This window comes from Zootoca vivipara, chromosome 12 (genome assembly GCF_965207765.1).
Source record: "Zootoca vivipara chromosome 12, rZooViv2.hap1.1, whole genome shotgun sequence".
Taxonomy (NCBI): domain Eukaryota; kingdom Metazoa; phylum Chordata; class Lepidosauria; order Squamata; family Lacertidae; genus Zootoca; species Zootoca vivipara.
Window position 1 is genome coordinate 38,642,034 of NC_142595.1, and position 23,423 is coordinate 38,665,456.

The 23,423-nt window shown below is 47.7% G+C and overlaps 1 protein-coding gene across 1 annotated transcript; it reads right to left on the bottom strand.

Moving 5' to 3' along the window:
* Nucleotides 1-572: 572 nt before the first annotated feature.
* On the bottom strand, nt 573-20,634 carry TBC1D10B (TBC1 domain family member 10B). Its single transcript, XM_035134526.3, has 9 exons — nt 17,391-20,634; nt 11,825-11,924; nt 11,609-11,716; nt 11,331-11,437; nt 10,472-10,586; nt 9,046-9,111; nt 6,613-6,802; nt 5,927-6,081; nt 573-3,983 (listed from the first exon to the last, which is right to left on the bottom strand). The coding sequence occupies exons 1-9, from the start codon at nt 18,260-18,262 to the stop codon at nt 3,279-3,281; spliced, it is 2,418 nt and encodes an 805-aa protein (XP_034990417.3). The 5' UTR covers nt 18,263-20,634; the 3' UTR covers nt 573-3,278.
* Nucleotides 20,635-23,423: the final 2,789 nt, after the last annotated feature.

Below are 23,423 nucleotides of genomic sequence, written 5' to 3' on the forward strand. Positions count from 1 at the left end.
ACTGGGAATTGTAGCTCTGTGAGGGGAATAGGGGCCTCTTTAAAATTCTCAGCATCCTTAACAGACTACAAGTTCTAGAATTCTTTGTGAGGAAGACATAACTTTTTAAAGCTGTATGACACTGCTTTAAACATAAAGTTCAGATGGAGCCAAAATGAAAAGCTGGGTGCTATTATAGGGTTCTGTCTTGGGCCCAGTGTTGTTCAACAATAAATGATTTGATGAAGGTTGAGGGTGGGATACTCATTAAATCTGCAGATGACACAAAACTGTACGAGCTAACCAATGCCTTAGAAGACAGAGATTATCTTGACAGTAAGGAGACTTAGGCCAAAACTCACAGAATATAAATATGAGTTTATATAAATGTGAAGTTCTGTGTTTAGCCAGGAAATAAATCAGATTCACAAATATAGGATGGGTGGCACCTGGCTTACTACAGTAGCACCCGCACACTGCGTGTTCCCTTCAGCAAAGAAAATTTTCCCCTTCTCCAAGGATGCAGATACTCTCATCCCACAGAAGACAGCCCAAACCATCAAAAATCAATGAAGACGCTTGACAAACTAGACTGTCATTTTGTTTTGTTAACATTTTTAAACAAAGCAATGGGGGAAAAATCCAGTAAGAACGAGGCACAAACAAAAAGAAAGACATTATTAACAAGGAGGACAGTAAAGAGATGTCAGCTGTAAACTTCCAATTTTCTTCTCTTCCTGATTAGCAGTGGTGGTTTAAAAAAACACTAATAAAAAATTAAAAGGCAAGGGGAAAAAATGAATTCCTAATTTTTCCAGTGTCTGTCCCATTAAATAAGAGCACAAGGTCAAAAAATAATAACCTCAAGGTTCTGTATACATAATTACAATACTGAAACATATATATAATATATGTGTTATAGAGAAGAGTTATATACAGAAATGAGGATGGACTAATGGAGCTTTTTCGCTGGCTCGTAGATGGGATCGTGGAGTCTAGAAGCTGCCATTTAGGGCAGGCGTGTTCTGGGAAGCAAGATTCTGAAACAGGTTCATGATTTTCAAGCTATTCACAACTGCAGAAAAATGTAACCTAACGTGGAGAGCGATGCTGCGGAAGGTGAAAGCAGAAGGGGCAACAGGGCGAGTTATGAAGATGCACAAGTCCAAAGTTGCCCAAATCCATTCAGTCCACTTCCAGCCCAGCCTGACCTCCAAGGCAGCAAGAGTTCTGTCTCCCTGTTGCAGAGACCCTTCTTCCCACAACATTTCTAAAATTCTGACCCGCCAGGCTCTGCTAAGCTACTGTAGATATCAGCATCCCAGGTCTCGCTAAGCTGCATGGAATAAAAGCCAAGGATCTGACCGGCTGCATTCTACACTGCTATCAAAGGAAGGCCAAGCTAGCTAATGCCAGTGTGTAGGAACGTTAAAAGGGTTTGTGGTTGCATAACGAAAACACATAGAGAAAAATCATTCGAGTTACAGTGTTTTAAAGGAACCAATTTGCTTTCCGCTGAGGGACAGAGGAATAAAGCATGCAACTTGGGGGCATGTACTATACTATATTAACAAACTAAAAGCATTTTAAAACCTGTTTTAAACCGCCGTGCCTCAAATTTTATGAAGGGACTGTGGGGCTTCAAAATATGAAAGCATTCTCAGCCTGTTCCCCAAATGACAATTCCTTAACCTTGACTCTAGGCCAGCCTTCCTCCTGCTGCTGCTCTCTCAATAAATGTTAGGGTACTGTACCGCCTCTGACTGCCATGCTGGGCTGGGGATCATGGGAGTTTTCATACCAAACACATGGGAACTTGGGAAAGGGCTCAAGAGAACCCAGAGCAGTCAAAACTAATGGTCCACTGGCTTAAATGTGTTGTGGAGACGCATCCTTTGTATCCAGAAAATGACTGGTGCTGGTTGTATGCTAATAAAACAAGGGCAAAGATACCCAAATATGTTGTTAAGGACTGATATGGGTACCAGGGCTTGGAGAGGAACAGTGTACAACACAGTCCACCCCCACCCCACCCCTTGTTGGCAGAAGCTCCCTAGAAACCTGGCTGCCTCCCTCACTGTCTGGAGGCAGCAAATGGGAATGTTTGTGCCAGAAGGTAAATACTCAAGGACAAGAAATTGCTAAAGAGCAAAAACCTTTCTCAAGTGCATATCACCAAAGCGGGAATGGGGAATCTCAACGTACGGCCCCCTCTCTGCTCCAATCTCTCTTCTCCTTTCTGCTCAAGAAATCTCAACAGACATAAATAGGCACCAACTTTTTTTTTCCTGACCACTGCTAAGAAATCTTTGCATAGGAGCAGCCAAATGGCCGAGTTTCTGGGTAGCAGGGTAGCCAGCTCCCCACCCCCAATACACATACACATACACACACTCAGACTCGCATTTACAGAAAGGCTTCCTGTCTCAATTCACTGTATGTGAGGGAGCAATCCAACAGGTTCCGCTTTCCTCTTTGCTGCAGGTCCATGTTGGCTAAAGCCACTTCAGCCTGCCATGCGGCTTTCAAAGAACAGAGACACCGCCAGCAAATAAGGCAACTATCGCAGCCTGTAGGTAACCATGCATGGGGGCCAGGGAGCCAAAGGAAGGAGGGATTTCTTATAGGGGAGACAGTCAAGTCTGGGGTGGAGCCAAGGGAAATACATATATATATATATATAGCAATGTTATGAGGGCCAACCCACAATGGAAGAAACATTTGTTAATATACTGGCGGGAAGACAATACCTTGTTCTCGAAACCAGCCTCTCTGGAGGTGGTGTTGTAAGCCTGGAGTGGTTAAATAGCTTTAAGGAGAGAGGATTCTATATACAGTACTTGAAATTGGGATGTCAGGAGTTATTATTAATAGTATGGTTACCTCCTCAGTTAAGATTCCCAACCTTTTGGTAGGGGATCGGAGCGATGCAGCTGCTCCTGTTGGTTGCGACAAAAACAGCAGTGGGCGGCCATTTTCTGTAGCCACGCAGAGCACAGCCGCCATCTTGTTTTGGCCCTATTCATTAAGGATAGGGGAAGGGGAGGGGGAAGGGAGCCACATCCACCTCAGGCACACAAAGGGAGGTAAAAACATGGGACCTCCGTTAAATATTCCACTACCCAACCGCGGCCCTAAGTTGTGTGGTTCAGTGCACGGCAGCTATCCCCCGCCTTGGCAAAAGCTCCTCCTGCCTTCTGGGTCCCCCTACCACAACAAGTCTCTGGGTGGCAGCCACCACCTTGGTCCTTGGCTGACGGGAGGGAGTCGTCGGGGCCCGTGTGGCCCCCCAGCCCTACTCAAAAGTGTGTGCTTTGTACCACGGACGCCCCTGAGGTTCCCCCCTCCTTCCCCTCCTCAGCGGGTGGAGGAGGGGCTGACTTGGGTTCCTTTTTCCTCAGCGACAACTTCCTCTCCTTCTTTAGCTTGGCCTCCTCTTTGGCTCGCTCCCTCTGCTGCTTCTTCTCCCGCTCCTTCTCCTGCTTCTCGCGCTCCTTCTGCAGCTTCCGCTCGCGCTCCTTCTCCTGCTTCTGCCTCTCCTTTTCCAGCTTCTCCTGCCTCTCGCGCTCCTTCTCTTTCCGCCTCTCCTCCTTGCTACTGCCCCCCGCTTTCCTGGGGGGGCCCCCAAGTGGCATGTTGTTCCCGGTGGGGGACGGCAAGGCCGCGTGGAGGCCTTCGGACACCACCACCTGGCTCTGGGCGGCAGGAGGAGCCGGGGGAGGGACAGCCGACATGGCCAAGGAGCCCACCGAGTGCGCCGGGGAGAAGGAGGGGCCGCCCGTACTGCCAATGGCTACCCTCTGCCTCAGGCCAGTGAGGCTCAAAAGGCTGGCGCTGGCGCTCAAGGGCGGGTTCATGCGGTGGCTTTCCTCGTGGATGGCCCGAGAGCCATGCAACCGGCGGGAGGGCTTGTACTGCAGCTCTCCCCGCGTCTCCCGCCATTTCTTCAGCTGCGTGGCGTTCTCCCGCTCCACAAGGGCTTCCGTCACCGGGAGGTTAATCACCTGGGCAAGGGGGGGGGCGGACAAAAGCAAGCACAAGAGGAATAGCCACGTGGCATCTTTCACCAATATCCGCCACACTTCCACCCGTCTCAGCAGCCTCCTCGTATGTGTAACATCTCCTGGCCCACACAAAACAAAGGCAGTGCCTGGGCAAGGCACAGCTGCAATGGAAACCACATGCCATGTGGAATTGCTGGTTTCTTCCCCCTGTGGTTTCTCTCTCACTTTCAAATCAGCCTGGGCAAGCAGAGGAAGGCTGCTTAGCCTTTTCCACTGTGGTCCACTTTACGGTATACAATCAACTTCCGCCATGCCACCTTATAATCTGCATTTGGGGGAATACCAGGATCCGGGACTTCACCCACGTGCAGGCGAAAAAGGGCCTGGTGGAGGGCGATTAGGTACTGACAAGCATGAAGGGGAAGGGTTAGGCAGAACCTCCCCGTTTGCCCTTCCCTTCACTCCCAACTCACAGCCTGCCCAGGCAGATTTTGCTTGTATGAAAAAAATAAAATCAAAACCATTTTAAAAGTTGAGAGAGAAGCAGCCTCCCCCCTCCCAACACCTGAACTCCATGTAATCTGTCACTGTAAGCATGTGATTAGCAGATTTCTTAAAGCACTTTCCACCAAATCTGGAGAGAGTCTACTTTTATGAGCTCATTTAAGCGCCCTTCCTCAATTATCTTACTTTAGGATTTTGAGTGCATTTGTCTCTTCTGTTCATGTTTATTTGAATAAATATGGACACTGTCCATACTTATTCGGTAGCCTGCTCATGTTCCTTATATGAGGCAGGATATAAGCATAATGGTTCAAACCAAGGTACTATGTATTTCATGTCCATGTCATTTTGCTATAAGATAAAAGTTAGGTGAAGAAGTTTGTTTTTTAATGGGAACCTTGAATTTTTCAAACAAGGCCAACCATGTGTTTCTAGTCCCTAAGGTTAAAAAAAAAAGATTAGGAAGATAGACAAAGTCTGAAAAAGACTTAAAAATCAGGTAGATCATAAGATGTGAATGATTTTGACCAAGACTGAAATACACTATGGAATGGACAGTCTCTTCTTTAAATTTGATATCCCTTCGATAATTTGCATTCTCCAAAACAGAGGAGGGCAGATTTCTGGCTTCCGGAATCTACTTTGTGTTTTAGCAGAACCGCTGGAGATCCACCTTCTGGAACTTGGTGTGAAAGGCACACACCTTTAAGACATATACAGGGGCGGAGCTACCTGCCCCGGCACCCGGAGCGGTGCAGGGGCGGGGCTTGCCGCCCGCACAGTGAGCTTCCCTAGCCACCTGCCACCCGCACGATGAGCGTCGGGGGGGTGGGGGCGCTAGCGGTCTACGGCAGCATCATTCCTATTGGCCCGCCGCCTGTGCAGTGAGCGAGCGAGTGGGGGGTAGCACAGCGATGTCACCCGCCCTCACGGCTGACACCTGGTGCTCACCGGTCTCTCCGCACCCCCCTTCCTCCGCCAGTGGAAATATATGTGGTGCCTCTGAGCACAGGGATTTCTGAGTACAAGAACTGAGCTGACTTCACAGTTCTTCCACCCCAAAATCCATTTTGGGTTACCTGAAGTGTCTTTCATTTTAACACTTTAATTGAGGTTCCTTTAACCCCCCCTCCCCACAAAAACCCCCACAAAACCCTGCAATTGGTAGTTATAAATCCTTGCCTATGGAATGGCTGGTCCCTTCTTTAAATCTGATATCCCTTCGATAATTTGCCACCAGAGGAGGGCAGACTTGCAGATCATCTAGAAATCACACAATTGACCCCCATCTGCCTTCTGCCTTCCCCTGCCCTGTGCATCTTGACTACTTTCCCAACTGGCTTTCTGCCTGACGGATATCATGGTGCAGAATCCTTGGTGCATAATCCAAGGCTCCTTGTTCTCTGCTTAGAACTCTGCTCTTACGACCTGTTTCTCACCTCCTGGACAAGGAAATTCTCTTGCATGGTATCAACAGGCAGGTTCCTTAGTTTCTCCATCGTCTCGTACATGCCTTGGCAGGAGCGCAGCTTGTCTATTGAGCCCAGCGTGTTCCGGAGCAGCACTAAGCCCACTCGAAAGATTATCTTCACCCCTGCAAGTGGGAGAGAAGGATCACTCAGGGGTTGGGGTGTGGGGGGAGGAAGGAGCTTGACACACCGTATGACAGGCATCCCCAAACTCGGCTCTCCAGATGTTTTGGGACTACAATTCCCATAATCCCTGACCACTGGTCCTGTTAGCTAGGGATTTTGGGAGTTGTAGTCCCAAAACATCTGGAGAGCCGAGTTTGGGGGTGCCTGTCGTATGAGGCCAGGAATCCCATCATCCTCTGCGAGATGGCGATAAGCGTTTTAAAAAAGGAGACTCCACAAGTGGAATTTGTAACAACCAAGTAAGCAAGGGCTCAGGAGCCACCCTTCTGATTCAATTCAGTGATGGAAAGGCAGTTCAAAAGAAAAGCCAAAGGAGAGGATCCAATTTATAGCAGAAAGTGCCGTTGTTCTTGTATCTTTCCCTCCTGACTGGGTCGGCATAAGGGGGCGGGGGATGCAGACACTACATAATCAAGACACCCAAGGCCAGGCAGAGAGAAAGCAAGTGGGGACCAAGGAATGAGCCTCACCTTCACAGAAGAACATGTCCCAGACGCGAAGTACAGAGCACCAGGGCAAGGTCCGAGAGAAGATGCACATGAACCACTCCGTCATGTACAAGATGGGGTCGACCTTGTACCTTTTCAGGTGGCGGTAGGCAATGGGAGACGCTCGCCGCAGCAGGGCAAAGAAGATCTCCCCGTCCAGCTGAATCGCCTCCTGCGCAGGAAGCACAAGAAACCTCTGGGATGAGAGGAGCACTGGGAGGAAGAGGAATCACCAACCCTAATTTCCCCTCCCCACTACTTTCTCCTTTCTCCTTTTCATGGTATCCTGCTCTACCAGCCCAAAGGAGGGCTTGTGGGAGTGCTTGGGTGCAGGAATACCAAGGTGGATAAAAATCACTGAAAATAATGGTTTTTTTAAAAAAAAATTTAAATTGGATTTTAAAAATAAAATGCTTTTAGTGGAAAAATTTTCTAAGGAATAGTTTTCTATTTACATTACATTATAGTCCAAAGGCTATTCATCAGGAAATAAGGATTTGTTTTTAAGTTTTTCATGTGTGCTAAAACTCAGTCTAAGGTGTGTTTTCTTTTTTTAAAAAAACTGTTTAACCACATCAGTTAACAAACACGGATACGTATGCTAATGTTATTGTTTTAGTTTAAAAAAATGTTACATTATTATTAAGGATATTATTGTTTTTCTCCTTCCAATAAAGTACAGCAGAAAAGTTGTCCAAATATAAACAGTTAACTTATTAAACCTCAACGTATTTCTAATAGTATAACCAAATCAGTAATTTTTGATTAACTGTAAAAACCACTCTGAAAATTTATTATTCCAAAAATGAAACCTTCATCTGGTTGTAAATATTAAGATCATACCAGCAAGAATGAGTCTGGAAACCTTAAAGAGAAACCAGCAGACCCTTTGCTTGGAAATTAAACAAAGGGTCTGCTGGTTTCTCTTTAAGGTTTCAAGACTCAAAAGAGAGCAGAGCAATTAAAGGCACAGAAGTCCTGTCCTCTATTGAGTCTGGCAACCTTATGCACAGCTTAAGGCTGCATGGAGCTAGAAGAATTGCCATATTTTTAATGGATAAAGGTTCTGTGACTAATGACTGTATATAAGGCAGAAATAAAGCTTCCCCCAGCATGAAACGAACATAGGAAGTGCCTTTAAGTGAGCCCATCCAGCTTAGTACTGTCTACAGTAGGTTGCCAAGATTCAAGCAGGGGTTCCTCGCAGCCCCACCTGCAATTGTACCTGGGACCTTCTGCTAGCAAAGAAGGTGTTCTACCACCAAGCCAGGGCCCTTCACCTGTTGATTTTTGCCTGCTTGGCAGCTGTTTAAAGGCACAGTCTCTGTCCATATTAAACAGGGATGGGGAATCTGTGGCCCCCCAGATATTGCTGGAGATCCAACTCCCATCAGCACCAGTCAACATGGCCAGCGGTCAGGAGAGATGGGAGATGTAGCCCAACAACAAGCTAGAGCGCCAGGGGTTAGTCACCCCTGCTCTAGTGGGATGGGGTAACGAAAGACTCAAGACATACAATTAGCCACTGATTCCTCTTTAGCTCTGTTGTTCATATGAAAGGTTGGCTTGATTTAATTCACTTTTAACACTCTTTCACCCTGATGTTTTTTCCACTGTGGGCCCACTTTTAAGCAGTCACCTGGTTTAAAGAAATGTGTCGATTAATTGCACACATTGTAAAAAAGCAACTATCCCTGCGTATATATGCAGCTGAATAAAATTTTTAAAAATAGTTCCGAAGGGGAAAGGGTATCTTTCCTTTATTTTGAGAGGATGCACACACATCACGACAGGCAAGATCACAAAGACGTATTTCCACCACAGAAGGGAGCGCCTCTTCTAAAACGGCACTCGCTGCCCAGTTATAATTATAATTCAGCCCATTATAATGGGCTGGGAAAAGAAGAAGTCGGCAACTTGAGCCCAAGGCGAGCTCACTCTCCGGACCAGTCATCCATGGTGGCAGGGGGTGGGAGGGCAAGTTCCATGTTTGACTGGAGGGAGGATGAAGGGAGAAGTGAAACAGGTTGGAAAACAAACCCTTAAAAAGCTAGTCCGATAAACTGGCCCTGAGAGAGAAATGAAAGTGAGGAAATAGCAGGCAGGTGTATAATTATGTGTGTTCCTGCTGCTGCTGCATGTTACCAGACTACAAGCCTCCCGTCCTTTCCCAGGAGGCCTCCATCCTCCAGCAAGTCTCATTCCTCTCCAGAAAAGTAGAGCACAGGAAGATACTGGGTGGTCCTTGCAGGACACTGCTAAGCATAGGTACCCCAGTGATGTAGTAGTGGGGGGAAATGTCTATTCATTAGAGTGTTTTTTTTAAAGAGTGCAGAAGACATTTCCTTGTAAAGAAGTCCTGTGGAAATGCCCTGGGCCTACTGCCCTTCCTCACAGGACCACAGCCGTACTCACCAGTCCAGCGCTGTAATAGCCAGGGAGGTATTTCTCACAGATTTGCACCAGGCACCAGAAAGCTTGCTGATGAGACAGAGAAACAGAAACTCTCAACACTGATAATCTGGGCAGTCATACCCTCCTGGCTAAGGCAGTCCTTCCACTAGTTCACTGCCCAATTGCATGCAATAAACCCCTACTAGTGCATTCAGGAAGGACAGCCCAGAGAGTTACCTCCTCTGTTCTGGCTGCCATATTTCCTTTGCAATACTGTGCAGGTGGCACACAAGCAACCAACGCCCAAAAAGAAGAACAAAGGAATCTGCATTATATTGGATCAGACCATTGGTCTATCTAGCAGAGCATTATCTACGCTGACTGGCAGTGGCTCTTCATGGCTGCAGGAAAGGAATATTTCCCAGGCCTGCCTTGAGGTGTCAAGGATTGAACCTGGGACCTTCTGCATGCAAAGCAGGTGCTCTGCTGAGCTACAGCCCTTGACTTCTACTGGAGATGAATGAACATGGCACTACCGATAAAGTGCCTTATAAATTCTGCTGAAATACCATGGCTATATTTCTACGTTGGGCAATGTTTGCAGGTAAGGGTGTTGAAAACTGGCCTGAGACTAAGTAACAGGGCAGAAAAGTGCCAAGTTGCCAGAGGGGGTGGTTTGAGGAAAGAGTGCCCAACAGACTCTTACCTCCTGGTAGACATGCCTTGAGGGCCTGTGTGCAGTCATAAAGATTGCTGCAAGACTGGCATTTGAGTTTGGAGGCTCTGAGACATCCGTTTGGTTTGGTGGTTAGAGTGCTGGACAAGGACCTGGGAGACAGGGTTCAAATCCCCACTCAGCCGAGTGACCTCAGCCTGCCAGTCATCAGCACTCAGCCTAGCCTTTACTTGTTGTAAAGATAAAATGAGAAGCAAGGGGGGGGGCTGCCCATCAGCTTGAGCTCCTTGGGGAAAAGAAGGGATTTGAATGTAATAATCAATTTAAAAAACAAACCCACTGCACATGCTCAGTGTCATATAGAAAAAAGGCTGCAGCTGAGAATAGCATGCTAGGCTAGACAAGCCTCTCGTCTGACCCAGCAGGGCGCTTCTTAGGTGTCTCTGAAAGCATGAAGCAAGGTGCCGGCTCCCCCTGTCCACTGCCTCAGCAGCACAAAGAACAGTTTCTAGTAGAGAAGGAACCGCTGGGTAGGCCTGGTATAAAAGACCCTCTCACTACCAACACCAAGGCCCCAAGAGTTTTGGAGTCAGGATGCTCTCCACCCTCCCACTTTTCCTGCTGAAGATTCTTCCCAGCATATACAAACTTTGGCTCCTCCCAAACCTCATCCACCACATCCCATCCTTTTCTTTTTCAGAGAACCCACATTCTCAAGGTGTCCGCTGCGCCCCCCCCCCCGCCACACAATGTCATGAAGGAGCTACTCACCTCTGCAGGCATATGCATCAGCAAAACCGCGGCCACGGGTGCCTGTGCCTGGCAGTAGCCTTCTTCTGGCCGGTAGATGGTGTAGGCCTTCAGAATGCGGTAGAGGTCCTGCTGCCTGCGATGGAAGAGAAGGGTGAGGACCAGGGATCCAGAACCCCTCTCCTAGCCTTGAAGGGGCATCCGATTCAAAACGGGACCCAGCAGGCTCAGGGAAGGGTTGGAAGGTGTGACGTGGGTCCTTGGCCTCTAGGCCAGGCATCCCCAAACTGCGGCCCTCCAGATGTTTTGGCCTACAACTCCCATGATCCCTAGCTAACAGGACCAGTGGTTGGGAAGATGGGAATTGTAGTCCAAAACATCTGGAGGGCCGAAGTTTGGGGATGCCTGCTCTAGGCAGCGCCATGTCTAACCCAAGACTAGGCTGCAAATAAGGGCTGGGCCTCCAATGGAGGATCAAGGTTTCCAAAGCACAGGCTGTAATGCTCCTGGAACAGGCAAAAGAGAGGTGGGAGTCATGAGCGTCTGACTACCAATAGGCTGTGCTACTTCGGGTGGGAGATGGAAGGGATGCAGGAGAAGGAAGAATGCTGGAACATGATTGAGTGCTGACAGTCTTTCCCAACCTGGTGGACTACAACTCTCATCATCCGCACCCAGCACAGGGAGCTGGAGGGGAAGGGATGAAGCAACACCTCTAAGGCTCCTTAGAGGGCGAATTGTTCAAGTACACGGGGAGGAAGTGCAATCGTAAGAGTCTGAGGCGCACAAGAGAAGCATGGAGACCTCCCAACCCTAGATGGCACTCCTTTTGGCCACTGTAGCAAAACCATTCCCCGCCACCCGTCTTCCATTCTCTCACCCGTGGCCTCCACGAGCTGCAAACATCTCATGGAAAGGGAATTGCCTATGTAGGTCTTTTTCAATCACATCTGTCCATTTGGGATCTCCAGGCTGGCGTTCTAGTTCCTAAGAAAAAAGCAGACAAGAAACAAAATGAAATAAAAAGGAGATGGGAAAAGGCTGAAAACTTGTTCTCTCTTCTTTTCCCAACAGAGATCCTGACGTCCGTCCGTCCGTCCGTCCGTCCCCCCCCCCCCAATATCAGCATAGCAGCCAAGACAAGGTACTTGGAAATACCTCAAATTTCCCTGGATTTTGATCCAGAAGCTCCTTGCTGTTTGAGAGAAGTTGCCACGCTTTGGCACGGAGAGAAGAGGGGATCCCCTTCCGGCAGCGCAATTTCACCTGCAAATGAGATGGAGGAGTTAAAAAATTCAGTAAGAAAGGAAAGCTCAGATCCCAGTTGGATTCTTTCCCTCTACACTGTTGGGAAGGTGGTACTCAGAAGCTTACCTTTTGGAATCTGCGTGACAGCCATTTGTCCCAGTGGGAAAACATGTCCAGCCATTTGAGTTCCCTCTGCCTGGCCACGTCCACTGGGATGGCGCTTTCACTGCAGGGAAAGAAGAAGACGGAAGGATAAGGAAGCAGATACTGAGCTAAGGAGAAAAAGGTTATCAGTTCTACTCAGTGCCAAGTGAGTTTCATACATGCTTATTATGCAAGAAGTACACAACATTCATGGAAAGAGCTAAAGGGCTATGCAATATACTGGTACCCTCAGCCTCTTGGCCAGCTTCTGAGCTTTCAAAAGGACACAACTACAAATTCCTTCTTTGAAAAATGCAGATTATGCCGCTGCACTGGGGAGGTGGGACCACTGGGATGGCACCAAACTCCCCCGGCCCAGTGTCCTTCTCTTGCTCCCCAGCTTCATGGTCCCTGCGAGTCCTCCTCTTCCAGACCCTTCTAGGAAAAGGGATTGGCAGGACAAGCCCTCCAGGCAGGTAACAAACACTTTCTGAGCCAGCCACCCGCTACTTGCTACCCTGAAAATACCATCTTTGTAATTTCTACTCAACACATGGGAAAAGCCTAAACTGAGCTTTCCTTCCGTCAAACTCATTGCTCTTGGTTTGTGGCCACCAAGGGGATTGTGGGAGGGCATTGAGAAATGGAGCAGTTTCCTCCTGCGTAACCTGAGAAAATGTTACAGTAGGGTAAGGTTCCAGTCAGAGTGTCTGTGGTTTCCCACTACCCATTCCTGCCTCCAGGCTCACCAACTGTGTACATGACTACAAGCACATGCAAGCTTTACAGTGTATTCAGGTTTCTCCGCTCCTCCCCCAGAAAAGAAAACTTCAAAGAGTATCCGGGGATAACTCCTATAAGCATGAATGAAAGTAAGAAGCCCTTCAGCTAGTCATAGGGGAACAGGAAATTCAAGCTTGTCCTTTTAAAAAAATAATTCAAAATACAAACACACAAAATAAAGAAAGAAAAATGTCAACTCAAGCTTGTCCTTGTATTGGGGAAGCGGGGGGGGGGGGGAGAGTGAGGTGCCTAATTTCACTTGCTTCCACCCCTTAACCCGCATCAGTTTCAGTCAAGAGGCCTTCGGGAAGGCAAACATACAGAAGGATCTGGGCAGGGCTCCCTTTAACAGAACCCCGTAAGAAACAGGAAGTGTGGTTTGCCAAACAGGAAGTGGTGGGGCTGCTTAATTGAAAAAAGCCAGGGAAGGAGTTTGGTGGGGAAGGAACAGCAGTATTCTCCCACGGCCACACCCATCAGAGGAAACCAGTGGCTGGTGCTTATGTGGGATCCACTTCTCTGCAAGGCAACCTACAAGCCTCCAGCACTATAAGGCTTTAGGCCACTCATAGAGAAACCAGGAACCTCCACTCACTTTCTACAGCACTTTGGGGTGGGTGCAGCCCTGGGCTTAGCCAACATCCCTATGACCCATTTCTATCCTGGTCTTCCTTCCATGGAACTTAGAGCAGCACATGTGGGGTTTATTTGATCTTCACAACAATCTTGTGAGCGACATGTCCAAGGTCACCCAGAGAGCTTTGTGGCTGAGCAGCAATTTGAACCAGAGCTGCCTACACAACCAGTACTCAAGCCAAAAGTTCTACTTCGCCCCAAAATTCGCTAGAGGAACCTGCATTTCATAGCCTAAGACAAATCAAAAGAGATATATTTTAACCAATGTGGATAAGGCAAGGAAGAAAACCAAACACAAAACAACAAATCCTGAATACTGGCTCGGCTTGGCTCCCAATATCTCAAGTTCCAGTTTTTTCTGCTCTAACCCTGTTGGCTGCCAATACCCATACCCGGTAGTTCTGTTTCTATTGACTATTGTTTACTTTGTCAGCCGTTCTTCCTCAATAACTGGCTTTCCTTACAGGTTCCAGCATCAGCCAAAAGATGACAGAAGGTGGTACAGATGGCTGAGCAGGAACAGCAGCTTATCCACATCCAATAAGAGAAACTTCAGGCAATTGGTTCCACACCCGCCAAGCAAAGAAAGCAACCCCCAGGCTGCTGCCGCCTACATGCATTCGCCAGCTGAAACAAAACAACACCCCACTAATCCTTAACACAGCCATGCCTCGGTACTAACTCTTATTCTGCAGACAAACAAGCTGACTGTCAGCAGACTGCAAAACCACTAGGAATTTGCACTTGTCGGAACTATCAACTAAAAAGGGCATTCCACAACTGAAATCAATCCTGCAAATTAGGACTGCCAGCAGAAACTAGTTTTCATATTTAATTTGCATCTAACTTTTCTTGTGGGGAAAACTGGGAACTGTTTCTTCCAGCCGCATACTTGCATCTTGTAAGAGGACTTTAAAAATGGATCCAACACATTGCTGGAAATTCCAGCGATTAGACAGCCCCGCCCCCTTGTTCAGAAAGTGAATGCAGTACAGTACTTCCAATTGCTAGAGACAAACGATAGAGAGAAAGCTGTCAGCACCACCTTGCCCTCTGGGGGTATTTGACCAGCCAGCCATTGAGGTGCTATGTAAAAAAGGATCTGGCCAAAGGCTCCTCTAGTTCAGCGTCCTATTCTCATAGTGACCAAACAGATGCTTTTGGGAAGTCCAATATTATGTCGAAAACTAGCAGGGGAGAAGAGGGCTGGCATCCGATGAGGTTTTCCTCATCAAACATGAGCTCAGCAGGCTTCCTTTCTCTTTAAAAGAAAACTAAAATTCTTAGGTTTCAGAGATGGTTGCCAAATTCTGTGTTAGTGGCTGTAACTACAGGTATGTCACTTTCTAAATACACACATACGCAACGTTCCACATGCCATACACACTATTCCACATGCCTGGTGAAACCAGGGCAACCGGGGAGAGGCAATGCTCCCTCCTCCGCACCCTTTAGTGGCACCTGATTAGGGGCCTAGGTAAGTCTTTGAGCTAAAAGACTTCCCTAGACATCCATCAGTCAGTGGTGCTTGGCATTGCTACACTCAGGAATCCAGGGAAGTGAGACAAACTGCACCACCGGGCTTAACTGCATGACTGAAGGCCACAGACAACTGCCGCTGCGCAGTTACAGGTCCTGAAAGGTCAGCTTTTGAACCCACCCAGAATCTCCCAGCTTTTCAGGGCCAGAACAGGCAGCAAGTCTGGGTAGAGTGATACACTGGCATGGAGAGGAAGAGGGAAAACACCTTCCAATAGATAACGGCTCAAAAGCTCTTCAAAAGCAACAGCATATTGGTCATTCCACGCTGCAAAAAATCACCTGAGCACTAATTCACTCTCTCTCTTTCCTCACTCCATGTAGATGACAAACTGCTTTCAGAAGAAGCTGCTTGTAACTGAGGACTGGGGGAATGGTACTCTTCAAAATAAGGAAACAAAAGCCAAGCACTCTTCCCAGAATATCTCTTCAACAGCCACAGCTGTATACACTTTATTGAGAGCCTGAAGACCACTAAGAGCACACAGGGCAAGTTGAAGGTGGCCCATCCATCCCTGCATCTCATCTCCAGGGGGAGCAAGGAAGTGGTGTTAGAAACTCAGATATATAAGCTAACCACCAAATGGCATCTTAACCCTGGGTTGCAGTTGCCACAATGGTATGTCTAGGCACCATTCCCACCCACCCACCCCCAAAGAAGCTTATTATTATTATTATTAATTTCATTTTTATACCACTTTATATTTTAAAGAGAAAATCTCAAAGTGGTTTATGGTACATTAAAACATCAAATAAAACAATTCCCCATATTTATTTACCTATTTAATTTAAAGTGGCTGGGGAAACCCAGCCAGATGGGCGGGGTATAAATAATAATAAGTTGTTGTTGCTGTTATTATTATTATTTTATTATTATTATATAGCTGCCCAATAGCAGAAGTACTCTAAGAAGCCAGTGCAGTGTAGTGGCTAAGAGTGTTGGGCTAGGTCAGGACCTGGAAGATCAGGGTTCAAAACTCAGTTGATCAGGACCTGGAAGATCAGGGTTCAAAACTCCACTCAGTTATGAAGCTTACTAGGTGACCTAGGGCCAGTCACAGCCTCTTAACCTACCTCACAGGGTTGTTATAGGGATTAACTGAGGAGGTGGGTGAATCATGTACTCCTTGGAGAAAAAGGCAAGATATAAATGCAATAAAGAAGCTATTCTGCTTACCTGCTTAAGAAAGGTGGAGGGGCCAGCCAGATGGAGATGTCAGTCGCCAACCTGGCATCCAGAGATCTCCATGTGGTTGCAATTGGGCCCATGCCAGTCGCAAACATTTCTAACACTGCCAGAAAGCAACAGGGCAGTAATCAGTCAATTCACCATCTCATTCCCTCCTAGCAGTTAGAAGTCTGACAAGTGAGCAGGTGATTGTTTCCTTTGGTTAGTTAGCAACTACAGATGTAGAGATCCTATATGAAAATGTCTAACCTTTGACCTGCTCACATCCTGAGACAGTGAATTCCCTTAGCAACTTTGTCTCCCACCACACCACAAATGCATGGAATGGCCATTTAGAGGAGATGGCAACTGGAGTAAGAGGCAAACCAAGGATTTGGGGGGGTATAGAGTAAAACACAACTGACACATAATAGACGTGATAGTCTGAATTCACACTACTGAGACTAATGTTACAACAACACTTCCCATGTTTGGGACAAAGACTGACTGGCATGCACAAAAGAAAGGTGGTCAGTCACAATACAAAAGAGCATGTAGCATCCTTCCAGTGAAACCACACATCCAGAGAGATGGTTTGAATTTCAGGCCAATGAGGGCAGCATCCAAGCTGAAGAGAAAAAACAGAGTTATGGGGGAAAGGGCAGAGATTAAATCCCAGTCATATTTGGGTGGAGAAATGAGTCACTTGGTCTAATTGAAGGATTGTGCTGAAGAGAAAGGTCTAGGGTTTAGGAAGACAATTAAGGCGGTTCCATAACAGTCATGATCAGCAGTCCCCACCTTACCCCAATTCATACAACAGTTTTACAGGGCATCAGGAAGCCTCTGAACTCCACACTGTCCTCCTGCCTAGAGGAGAATCAATGTATTTCACCTCTTTGGAAAAAACTCAGGTGCTATTTGTTCCTTTGCTGTATGCCAAGTACAGAATGATAAAGTAGGTGTAAGGAAAAAAATAATGATTTTTTCTTAAAGAAGAATGAATGCACAATCTGTTCCTAATGTCAACCAATAAAATGAAAATCTATGTCATATTCCCCAAAAGTCAAAGATTAGAGCCAGCACTCCCCAAACTAGCGAGATACCATTCACAAAGTTTGAATGGTATCTCCTGTGGGCGATGCCTTAGGTTATAACTATGCTGTCAGGGTACCAATCTGGACAAGGATCCCTCTCATCCCTAGGATTCTCCCCACAATCCAACTTTTCCAAGATGACAGCTTGCGCCCCCTAGGGGAAGAACATCATATATTATTTTCCCAGCACTCTAGCCAGAGTTGGAATTGTGGTCATCACTGGATATCTTGGTGAACTTGTTTGTCCTGTATAAAAGACTAACATCTTCCCTCCCTCCCTTCCCCGCAGGCATGGGAAACTCATCATCTTGGTGCCAATACTTACAGTGAACCAACATATTGGCTGCCCTCTAGGAAGCCATATTTGTCGGTCCTCCGGTATGCTAATCCATTGATCTCAGAATCTGAACCCATGGAGCTAGCATCATCAAGGAATCCAGAGCCGGGCAGTGACTCCATGGTGCCTGACATGAGGCTGACAGAATCCAAGTAGCTCAATGTGTCAGGAGCTGGAGGAGCCCTGGGTGCCGGGGTTCCGAGACTGGACTGGGAACCCATGTCCTGGGGCAGTTGTGAAGTGGAGAGATCGTGAGGCTCCAAGTCCTCTGGAGTGGTCGGTGAAGTCTTCTCAGGAGGCGTAACAGGGCTAGGCGCTACCACTACCACTGTGGGCGATTCTGGTGGAACCGGGAGAGATTTTACCATGGTCTCTTTAGGCAAAGCCACAGCTGGCGACATCATCCCGACATCATAGGACGACGTCACCGACATTCCATTTACTGTTGCCACGGCTGGCACGGGATCCACAGAATTGGTCGCAAGTACCGTCTCTACGGAAAGTTTGTCGCCCATCGGAATCACGTCCGTAGCTACAGCATCCGATGCCACGTGTGCAGGAAAGGCCATGCTCCCGTTATCGTTGGCCACAGCCATGAGAGACATCTCTACGGTGATCTTGGTTAAAGTTGCTTCTGTAGGAATGCAAGGTGCTGCTGTTGTAGCGCTGGTTGGCAGGTCTGCTTCCACGGCTTCCATTGTTACTGCATTGGCTGTTGCCAGGGGCGAAGCTGTCATGTTGTCTGCAGGCACTCCTACAGCCCCAGGAGCTGGGCTCACCTTCTTGAGGGCATGGAGCACTGAGTGAGGAGCATTATACCTCGGTGGGGGTGGTGGGGGGTCCCCAGAACCGGTCTCCATAACAACAATGGCCCCCTCCCCCCCAACAGGGGGGGGAATGCGGCCTAGTCACCCAGCCAAAGCCTGAGCTGTGGTAAGGGGAGGGTGGGGAAGGAGAAGGAGGAAGCTCAGAGCTTCGCGCTCCCCCCTGCCCTGGTAGTAGCAGCAGCAGTAGGAGAGGCAACCACCCCAGGCTGCGCGCGCATCTCCAGACAGCCTAGGCCGGAGTTCAGCCAATGAGAGTCAAGGAGGAAAATGACTTTAGCCAATCACTGAAATGGAACACAACTGGAACAGAAAGGGGTGGGGAGGGCCTGGAGAAGAGGGCGGGGCTCCTCGAAGGGCAAACCAATCGAATAGAGCGGGCTATGGTGCGCAGCCAATCCTTAAAGGGAAGTAGGAGATGTCGATCAAAATGAGGAAGGGCGGGGGAGTACTTGCCAATCAGAGACACAGACCCAAAACCAGAAATCCGTTTTCTTAGCCGGGAGGACAGCGAAGCTAAACCAATCGGGACAGAGCTGGCTAAGGTAATTGTAGGAAAGGGCGGGGGAGAGGCGTGCTTAAGAGCCCACCAGCCAACAGGAAGAAGAACCGGCAAGGATTGTCCAATCACCAGCGAGAGCGGAAATTAACCCTGCAGAGACGAACGCACGTGATGTTTATAGGCGGCTAACGGGGAAGTAAAAGCGGCTGCTCTCGTCAAATCAAGCGGCAGCCGAAGGTGTCAGCTTTTTTGAGTAGCGTGATCCTGAACCAATTGAACTCCAGGATGTGAAAATGTGGGCGCGAATGTTTCTGATGTTGCCCAGTCCAGCGAAAGGCAATAGACCTTTCTTGTCGGCTTGTGAGGTGTTGCCAGAGTAGCCAATAAGAATGGGGTTTCGATTTTTAATTGACGTTTCCCTAGGCCAGTCAGATTTAAAAATTGAGTTAGACAGGCGAGCGTCAGAGCCAACGACCAAGAACGAAATGAATTGTGGGGGCGGGGAAGAGAGTGATTGATCGGGCTACGAAAGGTTATGATTGGAACCCAGATTGTCAAATGAAAAGCAAGGAGGGGGCCCTAACGGGAAAAGAATTTCAAGAGATGCTGCTGCCTCGACCGGTCTTTTCAAGAACTTGACCAAAGTCCCAGCATCCTTTGCACTCAAGTGATAGTTGTGCACACTCTGCTGGCTTGAAACGCACTGAGGTCATTCATTATTCTTCTTAATTCGGATTGAAGCTGGTTTTGCGGGGAAGTGCATCGAAATACCTCACTGCATAAGAAATGACAGGATAGGTATGGATTTGGGCTGACGTCAACGTGTGCGCTGCTTCCCAAGCCAGTGCTGGGAGAGCGTTGGCTGCAGTAGAACGAGTGGCAACGTTGGACTGCAGTGGCTCGCCTAAGGCAACCATGAAGCCTCTGTACCGCCCCCTGCAAAAAAAGAATTGCTGCCCCATGTGGTGAGCCTGCATTACTTTGAAAAGCACAAAGGGCTGAAGGAGGAGGCTGGAAGTGACAGACTTTCCCACTTTCTCTTTCAGCCTTTACACTGGATCTGACTTTTACCCAAATCCAAAGTGGGGAAGTGATCAAAAGTCCAAATGTGCCCCGGGGTCTGAAAATGTTGGCAACCCCTGCTGTACTAGAGAATGCAGGTGGCGCTGTGGTCTAAACCACTGAGCCTCTTGGGCTTGCCGATCAGAAAGTTGGCAGTTTGAATCCTCATGGCAGGGTGCTTCTGCCAACCCAGCAGTTCAAAAGCACATCAGTGCAAGTAGATAAAGTGTACCGCTGTGGCGGGAAGGTAAACAGCATTTCCATGTGCTCTGGCTTCCGTCACGGTGTTCCATTGTGCCAGAAGTGGTTTAGTCATGCTGGCCACATGACCAGGAAAGCTGTGGACAAACGCCGGCCCCCCCAGCTGGAAAGCAAGATGAGTGCTGCAACCCCATAGTCACCTTTGACTGGACTTAACTGTCCAGGGGTCCTTTATCTTTTACTAGAGGTAAGGATTCCCAGGTCTTATCTGTGCTGGGAGCCTTTTTAAGCTGAATATAAAGTAGCCACCTACAAATTACTTTAAAAAGAGGAAATGCATCACGAAAAGAAGGCAAAGATTTACATTAAAATCTGTATATACTACTTTATAGAGAGAGGTGCAAATTTAGGAAGTTTTATAATTTAAATACATGTCTAATGCATCTCTCCATAGTGGGGAAGACTGACTAGGTGACCTGTGCTTTGTTCTTCAGGTGCTTACTGTTCATGAGCAACTTCAAGAGCCCTCCTCTCCCTTCTTAGGCTTCTTCTATCTTTAAACTGGATTTTGAGCAGGCAGCCCTACTATAATTGCAGGACTATCCTCTGCAAAGAAAGACACATGGCCACCTTATCTGATGAACAAGATAATTAAAAAAAACAAAACAAAACAAAACAGATAATTAAAAAAAACAAAAACAAAATACAATCAGACTGATTTTAGATATGTACAGATTTACATTAACCCAGTTATAAAGTTTATCCTTTTCCCCCGGCAAGTTTCATTACCTTTCAACAGCTGTGTGCTAGGAAAGAATTCCACAGGCCATGGTATCACTTTCCGCATTGTTAGGAACAATTGCAGGCAGGCCTTGCTGGTGTAACTTACAGGAGTCTTCAGGTGGCATGTGTGCTCAAGGGAAGGGCTGTAGCTCAGTGGAAGAGCATGTGCTTTGCATTCAGAAGGTCCCAGGTTCAATCTCCAGCATCTCTTGAGTCAGTCTGAGAAAAGACTTCCTGCCTCAAACCCTGGAGAGCTACTGCCAATTGCCAATTAGTGCGGACGACCCTGAGCTAGATGGACCAATAGCCTGGCTTGGAATAAGACAGCTTCTTACATCCCAGGGTGCCAGGACCCTTGGGCTTTATTTCCAGGCTGGAAGTACAGAAGGTATGACTCCAAGCTAACAGAATATCACCTTCCAATTTGGGTATGTGTCCAGGAGGAGGACGTGTCAGCTCAGCACGGATAGCTGCAAAAGGCCTTAGTAGGTCAGGTTACCCTGAGCTGAGCTGATGGGCTCTTCCCTTCTTGCGCTTTCCTACACCTTAGCAAAAATGTCAATTCTCACCCTCCACCCACCACACCCACTGGTATGTCTCACTCAAATCTTCCCCGCCGCCATCTCCTTTTCTTTCTTATGCCTTTGTTCCTTCTCTCTGTGTTTTTCCACGTTTTTATGTCTCTCCCCTTGTGCCACCCCCATTTACCGCTCTCTCTTTCAGGACCTTTCCAGACTGTCTGTCTGTTGCATTCTGAAACACGTCGTTGATGCAATAATAGTGTGTTGGCGATGAGTTTACATGACATGTTTCAGAATGCGAAAAACAAACCACCAGTCTGGAAAGGTCCCAAAAGAGAGTGGCAAATTCATACCCCAATCTGCTAGACAGTCTTCACACTATTCCACTGTGTTAGTTTTGCACTGCTTCCCGAAAGAGACCTCATTATTGCCATCTGGGAGGGCTTTCTTGTGCTGTAGTACAAAAAAGTGGGGCAAGCAGCCTTCCATCCACCCTGGAATATTTGTGGTATGAAAAGTTACCCTTTTTGGCAGGAGTCTACAGGATGCTCACTGATTGGAAAGAAAGCAGCATGTCTGCCCCAAAACTTTTGCAGGCATAAATAGTATTGAAAGTGGGATCATGCAGAACCTCCCCGCTATCGTTGTGAGCTCAAATAATCATGAATTTACAACTTTTAAAAAGACATCTGGAGAGGCCCTCTGTCTTTCCCATCCCCGCATACCTTTCTCAGGAATTGGGAAGATACTAGTGCTCTATCACTGTATTCCATCACTTTGCTGCTGAGTTGTTCCTTTTCCTTACTTCATGCTGTGTTCTGCAAGTTTGCAGTGAGAGGTGGAAAGGTAACATTACATGGGCCTATGTCCCTACTGATGTTGGAAATAATAATACGTAATAATAATAATAATTTATCATTTATACCCCGCCCATTTGGCTGGGTTTCCCCAGCCACTCTGGGCGGCTTCCAACAGAATATAAAATACAATAAACTATCAAACATTAAAAGCTTCCCTAAACAGGGCTGCCTTCAGATGTCTTATAAAAGTCTGGTAGTTGTTTTTCTCTTTGACATCTGGTGGGAGGGCATTCCACAGGGTGGGTGCCACTACCGAGAAGGCCCTCCACCTGGTTCCCTGTAACTTGGCTTCTCGCAGCGAGGGAACTGCCAGAAGGCCCTTGGCACTGGACCTTAGTGTCTGGGCAGAACGATGGGGGTGGAGACGCTCCTTCGGGTATCTGGTCAATTATTCTGTCCACTTTTAAATCATACGGTCTCCATGGTCACCAATTAGTTGACAGGAGGGAGGCTCCTCCAAAAAAACAAACCTGTATCCAAGTTGTTTCTGTGGCTACACCACCCTCTTCACACACCCCTTGCCTCTAAATGTGCAGCTGTGATACCCTTGGGATCTCTAGTTCCCAGTCCCTCTTCTAGCAATCATACTGATTTTTGAAGAGTTGCAGGTGCTCACATCTTTCACCCTTCTGTTTTCCTTCTCTCACGTTCTCCCTCTCTCTGCCCTTACAGCACATGGTGAGTCTATAACTGGGGCTCTTTTGAGGAGAAATAACTAGGAATAAGTGGGTGAAGTAGGGGGATGAATGGGCAGGGCCTCCCGTAGCTTTGTCCGCAGTGGAGTGTGGAGGAAGCTCAAGATTGCTATCTTTAGGAGCCTCTACTCCAGCCTGGGTGTCTTGCAAGCGACAGCTGGGCCCCACAATCCCAAAAAGGAAATTTTCTCAGGGACATTGGATACCCTTGGCTGGGAGGAAGGGTAGGGAGAGGGCCGAAGGGAAGAAGGCGGATATTGAGGACCTCTGAGGCAAGGAAATGGGAGTGAGGAGCTGAAATTTTCTCCGCCCACGATGGAGGCCAGGCAGCAGAGGTCCCACAGTGAACCTCCAGGGCTAGGGAGTGGGGCTGAGCTCTTAAGAGTAGCTGCCAAGCTCAAGGCCTATGGGATAGTGCAAATCTCACTGTGGATGCCTTCCAGTGTGGTGCCTTCCAGACGTTTTAACTACAATTTCTAGTGACTAGGGATTATGGGAGTTGAAGTCCAACAATATCTGGAGGGTACCACATTGGCTATCCTTGTGTATCAAGTCTGACAAAATAGTTAGCCC